General features: G+C 38.8%; 2 protein-coding genes across 4 annotated transcripts; one reads left to right on the top strand and one right to left on the bottom strand.

Annotated features, from left to right (window-relative positions):
- Window positions 1-170: 170 nt before the first annotated feature.
- Window positions 171-4,370, bottom strand: LOC113539840 (UAP56-interacting factor). Of its 3 annotated transcripts, none has more exons than XM_053233804.1 (10): window positions 4,155-4,370; window positions 3,214-3,342; window positions 2,729-2,907; window positions 2,311-2,447; window positions 1,780-1,852; window positions 1,666-1,713; window positions 1,365-1,432; window positions 1,122-1,196; window positions 829-958; window positions 171-723 (listed from the first exon to the last, which is right to left on the bottom strand). In XM_053233804.1, the coding sequence occupies exons 1-10, from the start codon at window positions 4,219-4,221 to the stop codon at window positions 619-621; spliced, it is 1,011 nt and encodes a 336-aa protein (XP_053089779.1). In that variant the 5' UTR covers window positions 4,222-4,370; the 3' UTR covers window positions 171-618. The 3 variants fall into 3 exon arrangements, with proteins under 3 accessions (XP_053089779.1, XP_034159220.1, XP_026791710.2); XM_034303329.2 differs by having other exon boundaries at window positions 1,365-1,429; window positions 1,702-1,713; XM_026935909.3 differs by lacking the exon at window positions 1,666-1,713 and having other exon boundaries at window positions 1,365-1,429; window positions 4,155-4,369.
- Window positions 4,371-4,895: 525 nt separating this feature from the next.
- cpdp (CPD photolyase) lies at window positions 4,896-12,701 on the top strand. The gene is made up of 9 exons (XM_026935893.3): window positions 4,896-5,278; window positions 7,376-7,521; window positions 7,626-7,808; window positions 7,892-8,050; window positions 8,746-8,944; window positions 9,053-9,205; window positions 10,528-10,649; window positions 10,865-11,024; window positions 11,902-12,701. Exons 1-9 carry the CDS (start codon window positions 4,915-4,917, stop codon window positions 12,048-12,050), a joined length of 1,635 nt encoding a protein of 544 aa, XP_026791694.3. The 5' UTR covers window positions 4,896-4,914; the 3' UTR covers window positions 12,051-12,701.
- The last annotated feature ends 1,314 nt before the right edge of the window (window positions 12,702-14,015 follow it).

Genomic DNA, 14,015 nt, shown 5'->3' with positions numbered 1-14,015 from the left:
ATTATGAACACAATAGTTCTTTTGAGCTGGTGATTTCAGTAATATTAGCTGGTATTATCTTGATTTTTTTAAAATTCAAATTCGATTCCAATAAAAAAAGTGTGACAAAGACGTAGTACTAATAAATTCACCAACCTTATTATCCTGACAGATTAACACCACTACCGATATTTATCACAAGAACGTGTTTATTTTTTGAAATATTATTTAGAAAAAAAAAAAGTTTAAAACACCCAGCTGTTCAACAAAAAACTCAATACGCACTAACCAATCTCCTGGCAGGTCGTAAAACATTTTTAAAAAAATTTGCTTAACGTAAAAAGATCAGCTTAATATTAGACAAATAAGCAAAACACAGGAACTCCGGCTTTGGAAAAAAAAAGGAACTGTCACTGAAAAATTGGCAAATGCGGAACTTATGGAAATTATGGAAAGAATTCCTGTCAAATCCGTATCCCGACCTTGGGGAAAAAGAAGTCTCTTCGGAGCAGGAAAGTCTGTTCAAAGAGCATCAGAGCAGCTGAGGAGAAAAGCCGTCCGTCAGCGTGCTGCCGCAAAGGTGCCAAGGGAGTCATGTGACCTCGGCGGGCTTGTGTGATTGGCTCTCCGTGTCAGGTGCTAGCCCACGGTGACAAAGCGTCCGCCTCTGGCGTTCTGCTGCGTTGCCGCCATGCGCTTCATCTTCAGGATGCGGAAGCGCTCGTTAAGCGTCATGGCCGTCTGCTTTAAAGACAGAAAAGCGGCGTCAGGTTATAACGTCGTATGCTTGGTCTCAATTCCAACACGGCCTCGACTGATGAAGTCTGTGCAGATGAAGTATGGAGGTACCTGTTTTCCCACGCTGTTGATGTCGAACTGCAGCGCCACCCCTTTGGGCTTTTTCCTCTCAGGCTCTGGTGCTGTGTTCTGAGGAGGTGGAGTCACCATGGGTGGGTGGAGCGACCACGAGTGGGCGGGTCTGATGGGGATAACAATAAAAACAGTAGCAGCTGAAATCCCTCATTTCTGATTGGCTGGTTAAAAATAAGGAAACAGCCCCGCCCCCTTGTTTAATGGACAGTTTACATATGCATACTCTTCTGAAAGACTGAACAGGTTTTGCTAAATGGGTTTGAACGTACTCGGGCTGAGTTCTGGCTCCGGGGTTATCTATAGACACGGTGAGAATGCCACTGTTGTTCAGAGGAGTGCGCCACCTGGTGATCACACACACACACACAAATACAACAGCAAGGAGATTAAACACTACATGCTAACACATACGTGATACAAACAGCAACAGAACAGCTAGAAACCTGCTATTCTTGGGCTTACTGTTTTTTTTTTTTTGTTTTTTTTTTCGGATACTCGAGTGTAAGGCTTACGGTCGGGTTCTCTGTGTTCTCTGAGCTGCTTGCATCGGTGTTGTCTTCTGCACGTTAGCACGAACCTGGTACACACACAAAACATAATTCTCATTGCACACACACTCACATGGATATGCCTGGCTGCTGTGTTTTTGTTTCTGGAACGCAGCACTCAGAAGGTGTCATTTCTACTCTGTTTTTCCCCAAGGTCTACCACTAATCATGCAAGTGTTCAAGTGACTAGTCAAGTATGTAACAAAGTGCACACAAGAAGCTGTATATTGAAATATGGGTTATAGATTGAATTTTTACTTCCCTGCTGGAAATGAGGCCTTGGACCCGATGTGATACTAACACACAAGACCACCTGAAAGATTAGCAAGTGTTAGCAAGGCTCAGAGAGCAGCAGGACTGGAAGGAATTAGCTAGCCACCTTTAGGCCTCTTCTGGAGAGGAATGTAGCCTGGCGGGCCTCCCTCTGCGGTTCGTTCACTGGAGGAGCATTCCTGTGAGGGGGGACAAAAAAAAAAAATCAATAAATCAGACAGTGGAACACAAAATGTTTCTTATCTGAAGAAATCACTGACGAGCTACATTTTACACACTGCAATCGGGGTAACGAGGCTAACACTACCACCACGAACTGGTTCATTCTACACACACGAGCTCACGGTCACTCCTGATTGGCTAGCATCGCTCTGACTGGAAGAGATTTTGGAGAAAGGAATCTTGGATGGATGTGAGCAGTCTAAAGCAACAAACCAAGCTCAAGTATAATTTCCATGAAATCATGTCTTAACCACCATCAGATTTAAGACAACATAAGTTTAAATTCTGTGCTAGATTTTATCCACTATAAAGTGTTTCAGTATTAATCTAATATTAACACTGATAATAATACAGCTAACTGCAGTTTACTGGATTTAATGTTGATTCCCAAAAATGGCAAGAAATGAAAGCTCACCATTTCCTGCGCAGCCTGAAGGGTCTGTTAGAGACGCGTCCCGGAGCTTTCCGAGCGTCCGCTTGCGTGTACGGCCTTCTCTGCGTCTGCATGTGTGTGAGTGTGTGTCTGCGCTGTGAAACAAACGGCCGTGTTCTCTGCAACAAAAAATAGCAGCAGAGAAACAAACATTCATACACAGAAATGTTGTTTTTCCCACTATGGAGGTAGAAACTGAATTTAAAAAAAAAAAAAAAAATCTTTGCTGTTTTTTCTTGTGTCAAATAACAAAACATTTATTTTGATAATGTGTGACATTAAACAAAAATAGAGACATTATGTTTTAAAAATCACGGTCTTGTTTTTATGATTTTTATGAAGAATCAGTGCCAGGCATCCTCGTTCCTAACCATGTTCATCGCAGGACAGATTGTGGTACCTGAAAGAGAGTGGAGCGTTTCGCAGGAGCTCGGTTAGTGCTGTGTTTGTTCAGATTGGCTCTGTTCAGAGCGGGTCGGTTTAACGGACTGACGCCTTTCAGCAGGGCCGCCTTCCTCGCTGCCAGGCCGGTGATGACGCCCTGTCCACGCCGCCTGAACAGCTTATTCACCCCTCCTCCTGAAAAACAATGAGTGACACAAACCACAAATTAGGACGAGAGCCAGTTCTGTTTACAACAACATATGGACAAAGTGAAGGCATGATGAAACTGGAAACTCAACAGAACCGTCAACGTGCGTCTGTAAATTCCTAATAAAAGACTCTGTACAAGGAAAACGACACGCATCATCAACTGCTAACCCCACTGTCCCGGGTTGTGCTATACTGAGAAACACAAACACTGTGTTGACTTTGAAAAAAAAAAAAACAAAAGGTGTGTGTGTGTGGAGTGTTTTAGTGTCAAGGTAAAGATGATGTAATGACCCCGGTTCAGTGGCGCTCCTGCTCGTCTCCCCGGTGCTAATCGTCCTGTAACGCCGAGCCTCTGGTTCCTCAGTGCCGCCTTCTGGCCCTGGATCTGCTTCTGCTTCTTATTTAACCGGATAATGTCATCTGTATGAGAGGCGGGGGGAAGAAAACAATCAGAGAAATAATTCCATTAAACAGCAAATTGCCCAAACTTAATGAATCAGCCGAGACATGTTTAGTGTCTGGAGTTAGCTTCTTCACACGTTAAGCTGAGAATATCCCAGGTATCCTCAGTACATTTATACAAATCTCTCTGTTATGGTATCGATATCGCGATACCTTCATCTGAGTATCCTGGACATTAAAATAAATTCACAGCTTCTCATCCTCAATCTCAACCTCATCCTTAAATATCTGTCAAAATATTTAATAAATAAATCATTAAGTATTTTAAAATGTTGTATTTTGATTAGACACTCAAACTAATCGTGATATTATTTTATTTTCATGAATTTGACTCATTAATATTTACATTTAAATTATGAAACTGCAATGAAATATAGTTGTTTAATTGGATAAATAGAATTTATATTAAAAAAAAGAAAAAAAACTGAACCAGTTTTTATTGGATTTTGGAGGTGAGCAGTGTTCAACAATCACCTTTTTTTAACCTCAAACTAACATTATATGTAAATAAAAACATTTTCACTGCATAAAGTTATAAACTGACATTTTAATTTAACATAAATGTAGTAATTTTGCCAAGCAGGCTCCTTGAGAAGCGGACTGGAGGTTAACTCCCAAATTATTCTCTATCTGCTACTTAAATGCACTACATGTGGTATGAAACAGCGATTTCCACAGCCTTCCAAGTGCCCTAGATGGAAAACCACGTCTCCGATTGAAACACATCCCACCTAAAATAACAAGGCTTAGCTAACAAAGCTGTTACTTACCAAGCGACATGTCAACTTTATCGGGTCCTTCTGCATTATCGCTTGATTTGAAACTTGACTTATTCATTGCTGAGTGAAATTTGCGTTTTGTGCGTGGAAAAAAATGAATAAAAAGGTCACGAAAGCTTCAACCAATTCAGAGTAAACTTAGCTTTAACGCTAAACGCTATGCTAGCTTCTGCCTCTGCGCGATTTAATTATACTGCGCATGCGCGGTTTGCGCGGTACGCGCTAGTTTTGTATATTAAAAGTTATCATTAAAAACAAAAATTTACACAGATGTTATATGACACGTGTGTATAACAATAAAATTTTATTTTTCGAAAAGTAAGAACAATGGGAAATCATAGCGGCGCTTACAGGACGTTTATTAATTGTGGGAAATGTAGTTTTTAATTTCGGACTACAATACACGAAGTATTAAAAAAGTCTGCTTTATTGTCAATTCTGCCACATGTTCAGCACATACAGAGACTTGAAATCACGTTACTCTCAGACCCAAGGTGCATACAGATAACACATACAAAACAAAACAAAACAAAAAGAAGCGGAACATATAAATTCATAAAAAAAAACGACACATATTACAACTTATAAATTCATGTTGTAATTCGGAAATCAATCAACAAATAAATTACTACAATGTTTTTCTAAAATAAATAAATTAACTAATTAATTAATCGTGGTCATTCACGCCAACTTCCTCTTTCAAAGCTGTTGCCAAGGGAACGGTGCCCCGCCCCCTGAGAGGCGTTGCCCAATGACGCGTCTCTGTTATAAAATATTATTTTGCACGTGCGAGGTGGATTTTGCAGCGTTTTTAAGGCACGTTTTTCGCATCCGTTGTGTTTCAGATGTAAAAAGATTTTCCGTAATTATGCCTGCGAAGAAGAGGAACCTGAAGCGCAAAGGAGAGCCGCTGAAAGGTCCGGAGAAGCTCTCACCAGGCCGGGGAGCGGGCAGAGGAGCGGGCTGGCTGCAGGGGAAAGTGGCGGAGATCCGGAGAAACTCCGCTGAGTGTAAATTCAACATGAAGCGCCTCCGGTTCCTGACTGATGCCCAGAAAGTGCGGCAGGGCTGCGGGGCGGTGCTTTACTGGATGGCCCGGGATCAGAGAGTGCAGGGTAATCATTTAAAACAACAATACATAATAATTAAACATAACAATAATAATAATAATAATAATAATAATAATAATAACAACATGTGCAAGGGTCGGGGGAAGAATTAAAACATAAAGATGGAAAATAAATAGAAACAAAAGGAAGCTGCAGAGAAAAGAACAAGAAAAGAAGAAGGAAAAAAGTTATTGTGTTCGCCACAAGATGGCGCTGCTGGGTCACTTTACTAAAGTTACAAAAGATTACAACAATCGATAATAATTATTAAAATAATATTTAATAAAATATAATAATTACTTAAAATGTAAATAATAATTTGGTCAGTTAAACAGTTCATTTTAAAAGATTGTATTATAAAATGTAGTTAAATGAAGCAGGCTGATAGAACGAAGGAGGGAAAAAAGAAAGGAAGGAAGAAGGAAAAAAAAGTTTTGGTCTTCGCCACAAGATGGCGCTGTTGCCTTAGGAAAAAAGTATAATAACATTATTGCTATTATTATTAACGTTATTATTACCATTATTATTATTAACGTTATTGTTATTGCTTTAATTGTTATTATTATTATCATTATTATTAGTATTATTATTAAAATAATGGAAAAAAGAAGAGAAAGGAAGTAAGAAGGAGAGGTTTTGGTGTTTGCCACAAGATGGCGCTGCTGAGTTAACACTTATTTTGCAGAACGGGTTAGAAGAAAAATTATTATTATTAGTAGTAGTTTAACATTATTTATTATTATTATTATTATTATTATCTAACATTATTATCATTATTTAACATTAGTATCATTATAATTATTATTGAAAAAAAAAGAAAGGAAGTAAGAAGGAGAGGTTTTGGTTTTTGCCACAAGATGGCGCTGCTGGTGTAGCACTTGTTTGACAAACAAAAAATGCCGAGAGAAACTTCCCCATTTTTAAAAACAATTTAACAATCGATAAAATTAAGCATTGTTAAATCATGAAAATAATCTGAAACATTTGTGTTATAAAACATAGTCATGTCTAATATTAATTTGAAAACAATATTCAAACAAAGTTAGCTAGCTAAGAATAGAAAATGCCCCAAAACACAACTATTCCTTGCGTTAGAAAACGTCCCCAATGCTAATGAGCTAATATTAGAAAATGTTGGAAACCAAAGCTTTTTGACTAATGTTTGGAAAATAACAAACATTATAAAATAAAAATTAAAATTATAAAATATCCCTAAAATGCTAGTTAGTTATATTGTAAAATATTCTTTAAAAGGAAGTTAGCTACCTTTATAAAATATCTCTGAAAAAAAGCTAGTTAGCTAACATTATAAAATATCTTTAAAACGCTAGTTAGTTACACTGTAAAATATTCTTTAAAAGAAAGTTAGATAATATTGTAAAGAAAAAAAAATTAAAGTTAGCTAGTAAACATTAGGAAATGTCCCTAAATAAATAAAGCCACTGCATCACACTTTGTTGTAATGTCCAACTTTAGTTTTATGGGTTGAAAGTCATTGGAAATATTTATAATGAATTATGTTTATTATTATGTGCTTGTATAATTATTATATGCTAACCAGCAGTAGAATTTCGAATCGAAATAAAATTAATACCATTTACGAATAATGTAAGTTCAACAGTTAAAGGAAACATCCACCCTGAAACACGTTGCACAAAGAGCTTCTTTCTCACATAACGTCATATTAATGAGAAACCTAGCGTAGAAATAGCAGAGACTATTGTCAAAATGTCAAAGTCCCAGAATGCATTGCAGATGTACGACTCGGTTGGGCTGAGTTAAGGCAGAGACTCGGCTCAGGATGATGAACGAGATGGCATTGCCGGTATTATAAGCGGGGACGTTGAAGCTTTGGAAACTGATCTGTTTGAGCAGAGTGTACAGCTGATGTGGTGAGAGAGCAGGACAGACTAAAGGACTAAAGCTCTGCTGCATTGTTCTCTTTAGGTAAAGATTAGGTGAGGGCTAAATCCTTCTGCACCACTATTGGCAGGTAGACGAACAGGATTGTGGGTAATGTAGGAAACCGTTCAGGGTGGATTTTTCCTCTAAAGTGTAAACGTACTTGTACTTGCACTGGTATTGATCCGTGTCTTTCTGTAGATAACTGGGCACTGGTTTATGCTCAGCAGCTCGCTCTGGAAGAGAATTTGCCTCTACATGTGTGTTTCTGCCTCGTGCCACAGTATTTAGAGTGGACGTATCGCCAGTACGCCTTCGCGCTCAGGGGACTGCAGGAAGTGGCCAAGGTATACATCTCAGTTATCACTAATTTGAACATTCTACTCTGTGTGTGAAAGTTTGATTCTGCAGAACTATTATCAGCTGAGTGTTTACGGTTGTTTTGCTGTAGGAGTGTACAAGTCTCAATATTCAGTTCCACCTCCTGAGAGGCGAGCCTGAGCTGACACTACCCGGTTTTGTGAAACACTGGGACATTGGCGCTGTCGTGACTGATTTTAACCCTCTGAGACTTCCACTGCAGTGGACTGAACATGTGAAAAAGGAGCTTCCATCCGATGTCCCCTTCATTCAGGTTCACTCTCTGTCCCTCATCAAGCTGTAAAGCCGATTATATCATTTCATTGTGGTGTTTACTGATCTCCGTTCGCTCTTCAGGTCGACGCCCATAACGTGGTGCCATGCTGGGAGGCATCGAATAAACTGGAGTATGCAGCGAGAACCATCCGAGGGAAAATCACCAAACTCCTCCCGGAGTTCCTCATGGAGTTTCCTCCAGTGGACATGCACCCTCACCTGTCCACCAAAACGGCAAAGGCAGGACTTCAGAATTCATGATGTTTTACATAATCATCTTCCAGGTGATTTTAAAGTATCTGGTTGTTTCTGGAGTGCTGTTGAATCTCCTGAGATTTACACAGATTGACTGGGTTAGCGTTCTGACTATCATTAGAAATTGTGCCAAAAACAGTGCTGTTGAAGGTAACATTGGAGAGTGCTAGCTAATCATAGAAAATATTGCCAAACAAAGCTTGTTAGCCAACAAAAAAAAAATCCCCCAGAATTAGCTAGCTAACCTCAGGTAATATCCCCAAAGTTAGCTAACGAACATTAGGAAATATCCAAAAAAAAAATAGTTAGCTCATATTTAAAAAATTCCCAAAAATGAGATGGCTATAAATAATCCCGACCAAAAGGTAGCCACCTCACATTAGAGTATATCCCCCAAGTTAGCTACTGTAGTTACAAAACCAAGCTAGTTAGCTAGCATAAAAATCACAAGGATTAGATGACTAATGCTCGAAAATAAAGTCCTTTAGCTAATGTTAGAAAATATCCCTAAATAAAGTTAGCTAGCTAACATTAGAAAAAGTTTCAAAATAAAGTAACATAGGACGTCTCTTCGTTTCCCAGATGAATCACTTTTGAGGAGGATTTCTTTCGTGTTGCTAGATTATTATTAGACATTTAAATAGATAATACGTTTGTCTGAAGTCTGGTTGCTCTTTTAGAAAGTGGATTGGGAGGAAGTGATGTCATCACTGGAGGTAGACCGCAGTGTTGGGGAGGTTTTGTGGGCGAAGCCGGGAACGACGGAAGGCATCGCCATGCTCGAGTCGTTTATAGACCAGCGGCTGCGTCTTTTTGCCACCGAGAGGAACAACCCGAACGCCAATGCGCTCAGCCAGCTCTCACCGTGGATCCACTCGGGTGTGTGATGTGTGTGTGTGATGGTTCACGTAAAAATGAATAAGCTGCTTATAAACTGATTATAACCTATAAGCTATCTTTTTCTCTCTCTCTTTTCTCTTCCCGCAGGTCAGATATCAGCTCAGCGTGTGCTTTTGGAGGTGCGGCGTTGGGGGAAACGCTTGACCGAGTCTGTGTCCTCCTTCACTGAGGAGCTGTTAGTGCGCAGAGAGCTGTCTGATAACTTCTGCTTCTACAACGACAACTACGACAACATCAATGGTCAGTACACACTGCCAAAAGAGTGTGTTTAGTATCAGTGAAGGAGGCGTGGCCTCAGTGCCTCAGTCTCAGCGAAGGAAGCGTGGCCTCTGTGCCCCAGTCTGAGCGAAGGAGGCGTGGCCTCTGTGCCCCAGTCTGAGTGAAGGAGGCGTGGGCTGTGTGCCTCAGTCTCAGTGAAGGAGGTGTGGCCTCTGTGCCTCAGTTGTAGTGAAGGAGGTGTGGCTTCTGTGTCTCAATGAAGGAGGCGTGACCTCTGCCTCAGTCATAATGGAGGCATGACCTCTGCCTCAGTCATAATGGAGGCATGGTCTCTGCCTCAGTCATAATGGGAACCCATCCTCATCTGGGTGACAAGGGGTAGTGCAATTATAAATAAGTCTCTTCTGTAACTGTGTACTACATTATTTTAGAATGGACACAACCGCTGTCTCAGAGGGTCTTCCGGGTTATCGAAATGAATGTTAAAGTCTCCAGTAATTAAGGCTTTGTTAGAGAGATGAGAAAATGATGACAAAGAAATTCAGAATATGGCCGTCAGAACACAGTTTCAGTAGTGACAACTCAGTGCAGCTAGCAGACGGTCAGTTTAGCCTGCTTGTCTGCTCCCTGGCCTTGGCTCTGGATTGTCATAGATTAACTAGGCCTGTTTTGAGACTATGAGCTATAAGGTGAATGCCCATGGTAAGGTAATTGTCAAAGCAATATTTTTCATCGGTGAAAACTGGGAGCTTCCACAGCACAGGGCTAATAACATAATAATAATTATGCAAGCAAGATATTTCAATTTTTTATTTTTCTTAAAAATATTTCCCAACATAAATCCAATGTCACTTTGCAGTAATTAATTTTGAGTTTCAGTGTTTTAAAGTAAAATATCAAACAGAATGAAATTTTGATGTACCATTTATAATTCAGTAATATGAGAAAATTGGTCAGGGATCTGAATACTTTTGCAAGGCACTGAATGTTCTTCTTCTGGTTGCTCCTTGTAGAGATCGCCACAGTGTATCGTTGGTCTGCATATTTGATTTGGCACAGTTTTTATACCAGACGCCCTTTCTGAGGCAGCCCTCCCAAATTTTATCGGGGCTTGGGACCGCCACTGGGAGTGCACTGTCTTGTGCAACCCCAGTGGCTGGGGTTGCTTCCCTGGCCAGGAGTCGAACCCGAATCAACAGCGGTGAGAGCGCTGTGGCCTAACCACTAGTCCTCCAGGGACCCCTCAAATCTCAAGATGATAATAGTTATAAACTTGTGAGGAAAATGGTGGAACAGAGTGTTTGGAGCAGAATGTTTAGTGTGCTGCCGTGTTGTGTTTTCAGGTGCGTATGACTGGGCGAAGAAGACGCTGCAGGATCATGCTAAAGATGCTCGGCCTTATCTATACACACGAGAGCAACTGGAAAACGCAGACACATACGACCAGCTATGGAACGCTGCACAGGTACATGAAGGCAGTGTTGCACTGAAGCTATGAGGCTAATGTTGCTAAGAAGTAACAGAAGCCTATGGCCACCAGTTTAGCATTATACGAATGGCACTTCTAGCCACGTTAGCTACGTTAGCCTAATTTTTACATTAGCCTATTTTTTTAAAAGAAGCCTAAAGCTTTCTTTTAATATATACATAAAAAGTGTGTGTGTGTGTGACACCACCCAGAGGCAGATCGTCTTGGAGGGGAAGATGCACGGTTTCATGCGCATGTACTGGGCTAAGAAGATCCTGGAGTGGACGGCTTCACCTGAGGAGGCGGTGAACATCTCCATCTACCTCAACGATCGCTACGCGCTGGACGGCTGTGACCCAAATGGATACGTGGGTGAGTGTGTGTTTGTAGGTTTAGAGTTATCATCACAACCAGCAGATAAACTGATTCGATTTTGGAATTGATCCAAACAGGGTCATGGTCACAGCAAGGTCAAATGTCTGAAATAGTTTCTCTTCAATTGCTTCCTTCCAGTGAATTATATTTTAAGGGAATCTGAGGCACACAAATTAGTAATAAGAAAAATAAGACTTGACCTGTTGAGTTCTACTTCTTTCTTTCTTTCATTGTCTTTTTCTACTTTTTCTTTATTTCATTTTCTGTGTCTTTTCTTTTTTAATGCTTAATTTTCTTTTTATTCTTTTATTTTCTTTCTTTTTTCTATTTCATTCTTCTTTCATTCTTATTCTAATTTTTATTCTTTCATTTTCTTTTTCCTTTTTTTTTTTCCTGTTTTCCTTTTTATTTATTTTCTTGACCATTGGTCTAATTTTTATTCTTTCATTTTTCATTTTCTTTTTCCTTTTTTTTTCCTTTTTTCCTTTTTATTTATTTTCTTGACCATTGGTGTTGAGTTCTACTTCTTTCTTTCTTTCATTGTCTTTTTCTGCTTTTTCTTTATTTCATTTTCTGTGTCTTTTCTTTTTTTAATGCTTAATTTCCTTTTTATTCTTTTATTTTCTTTCTTTTTTCTATTTCATTCTTCTTTCATTCTTATTCTAATTTTTATTCTTTCATTTTCTTTTTCCTTTTTATTTGTTTTCTTGTTCTTATGCTTTTTTCTTTCTTTCTTTCTTTTCATTAAGTTTTAATTTTCATTCCTTCATTTTCTCATTTCTTTCCTTTCTTTCTACTTATGTGTATGTATATGTATATGTGTGTGTGTATATTTTATAGTACCCTCAGTTGTTGCTGTAATGTGTGTCTGCAGGTTGCATGTGGTCCATCTGCGGGATTCATGATCAGGGCTGGGCCGAGCGGCCCGTTTTCGGTAAAATACGCTACATGAACTACGCAGGCTGCAAGCGCAAGTTTGATGTGGGTCAATTTGAGAGGAAGTACGCTGGGAAGAAGTCCTGAGAGAGAGAGAGAGACACACACACACAGGGTGTTTTTTTTTTTCTTCCACACATCTTCATTAGGGCTTTTAGAAGATTTGTGTTCCAGTTGCTCTGTTGCTTACCCACATACCACACTCTGTCATTTTGAGTCATTTGGAGTTTTACATTGCTAGAAGTCTCAGCTTTCTGCTAAAACTGGCAGGGCGTGTCTATAAAACCCTTTGTATTAACATTCTTTGTTAAACATCATGAAAAGGGTTCAAGTTAATTTCTCTAGAAATAGAAAATCTAATTAAGTGAGATGTTTCTGACGGTTTGTGTAGCTGTAACTGGATCAGTGTGATTAAAATATATTTGTGTTACAGTTCATACTAGCACTTTCTAATATTACCTGTAAGTCTAAGCATAGAATAACTTTCATACGTATAGCATGCATAAATAAAAAAAATAATAAAATACTCATTTAGAGTCATTTAATACATAGATTTAGGGATTTTTATGGAACAGTTGTTTCATTTTCTTCTTGTTTAATAGACGATAGTGGATAAACTTTGATAAAATGTAAAAAACAACTTTAATAAAATGCAAACTTTTGACTGTCATCATATATATCCATACCTAAATGTCTTTGTACTTTTCTAATAAATTTGTCACACTACTTTGTGATGTACTGTGTGGCTTTAGAGGTGTTTTTATTCAGACAGACTCAAAGACTGACACTCATTCACTCACTGACTCATTGATTCATTCACCAAGTAATTGACTGATACTCTGACTGATTATTTCACCCACTCTCTGACTCATTGACTGACTAATTGACTCACTCACTAAATGATTGACGCAGGCTGACTGACTCACTCACGGATTCATTAACTCACTCATTGATTCACTCACTAACTGACTAACTCACTAAATTAATGACTCAGTGCCTGACTCACTCAGAAACTCATCATTGACTCACTCACTGACAGATTGATTCACTGACTCACTCCTTCACTGACTCACTCACAGATTCACTCACTCACTGACTCACTCACGTCTTCTACAAGGTTCATTTCATGACACTGTCCTGTATTTTATTACTGTCACTTGTCCAATATTCCATCAGATATTACAGACGTGTATTTATGTCCACATTTCAAAACTTTTCGTTTTTTTTTTAAATATGGAAGAACTTGTGAAGGCCATGTGGTTATATTCTGTGGGATTTATTGGGTTTAAATCACTCAGACTGGTAAAAGATATAATAGTCAAACATTTCCTGTTTCATAGCTCCTGTATGATTTTGAACACGACAGTCACATGTATCTGAACTTTATGAGACATAAAAATACAACACTTCAATGAATGTTTGTCCATTAGAGCCAGCCACGCACAGCTTTACCAGGATTCCATACAGACATAGAGAAGGACATCAGTCGTAGCCATGTATGGACGAGTCTCTCTGTGGTTTAAATACTTGGAGCGTCAGTACAAAGCTCTGTTTTCCTTCACAGCTTAGAGTTCCGCTCAGTCGGGCAACACGAAGAAGAGTTTACTGGCACCTCAAAACTCCAAACAGCATCATGGTCTCATTAACTGTGAAACATAGCAGTGATGCAATTTCTAATATTTGTATTACATAAATTTAAAAAAAAATGTTCTGTATAATCTCTTAAATACTGATATTTTACTTTTAATAATATGGAATACACAGAGTTAAGATCAAGACTAGAAGGCTAAGTGGCTAAGCTGAGTGGATAAGAAGAAAAAGAACATTCCAGAATTGTCTTAAACACAAAACTCACATCAATTCAGAAAGGAGAGACAAATGTTCAGGATTTCAGAAGAAAAGAAATTTTGTGTTTGAAAGAGCTAGTTCTTGAAAATCCATGATTCTGAGATAAAAAAAAAAAAGTTTACATTTTCTTTCTTAAAGACACATATGAAACATCCAGGGTGCTTTTAATATGAAAACATTTAACACAAGACATTTAATATGAAA

Source organism: Pangasianodon hypophthalmus, chromosome 4, assembly GCF_027358585.1.
Source record: "Pangasianodon hypophthalmus isolate fPanHyp1 chromosome 4, fPanHyp1.pri, whole genome shotgun sequence".
NCBI classification, from domain to species: Eukaryota; Metazoa; Chordata; class Actinopteri; order Siluriformes; family Pangasiidae; genus Pangasianodon; species Pangasianodon hypophthalmus.
This window is presented reverse-complemented; position numbering and strand designations above follow the sequence as displayed.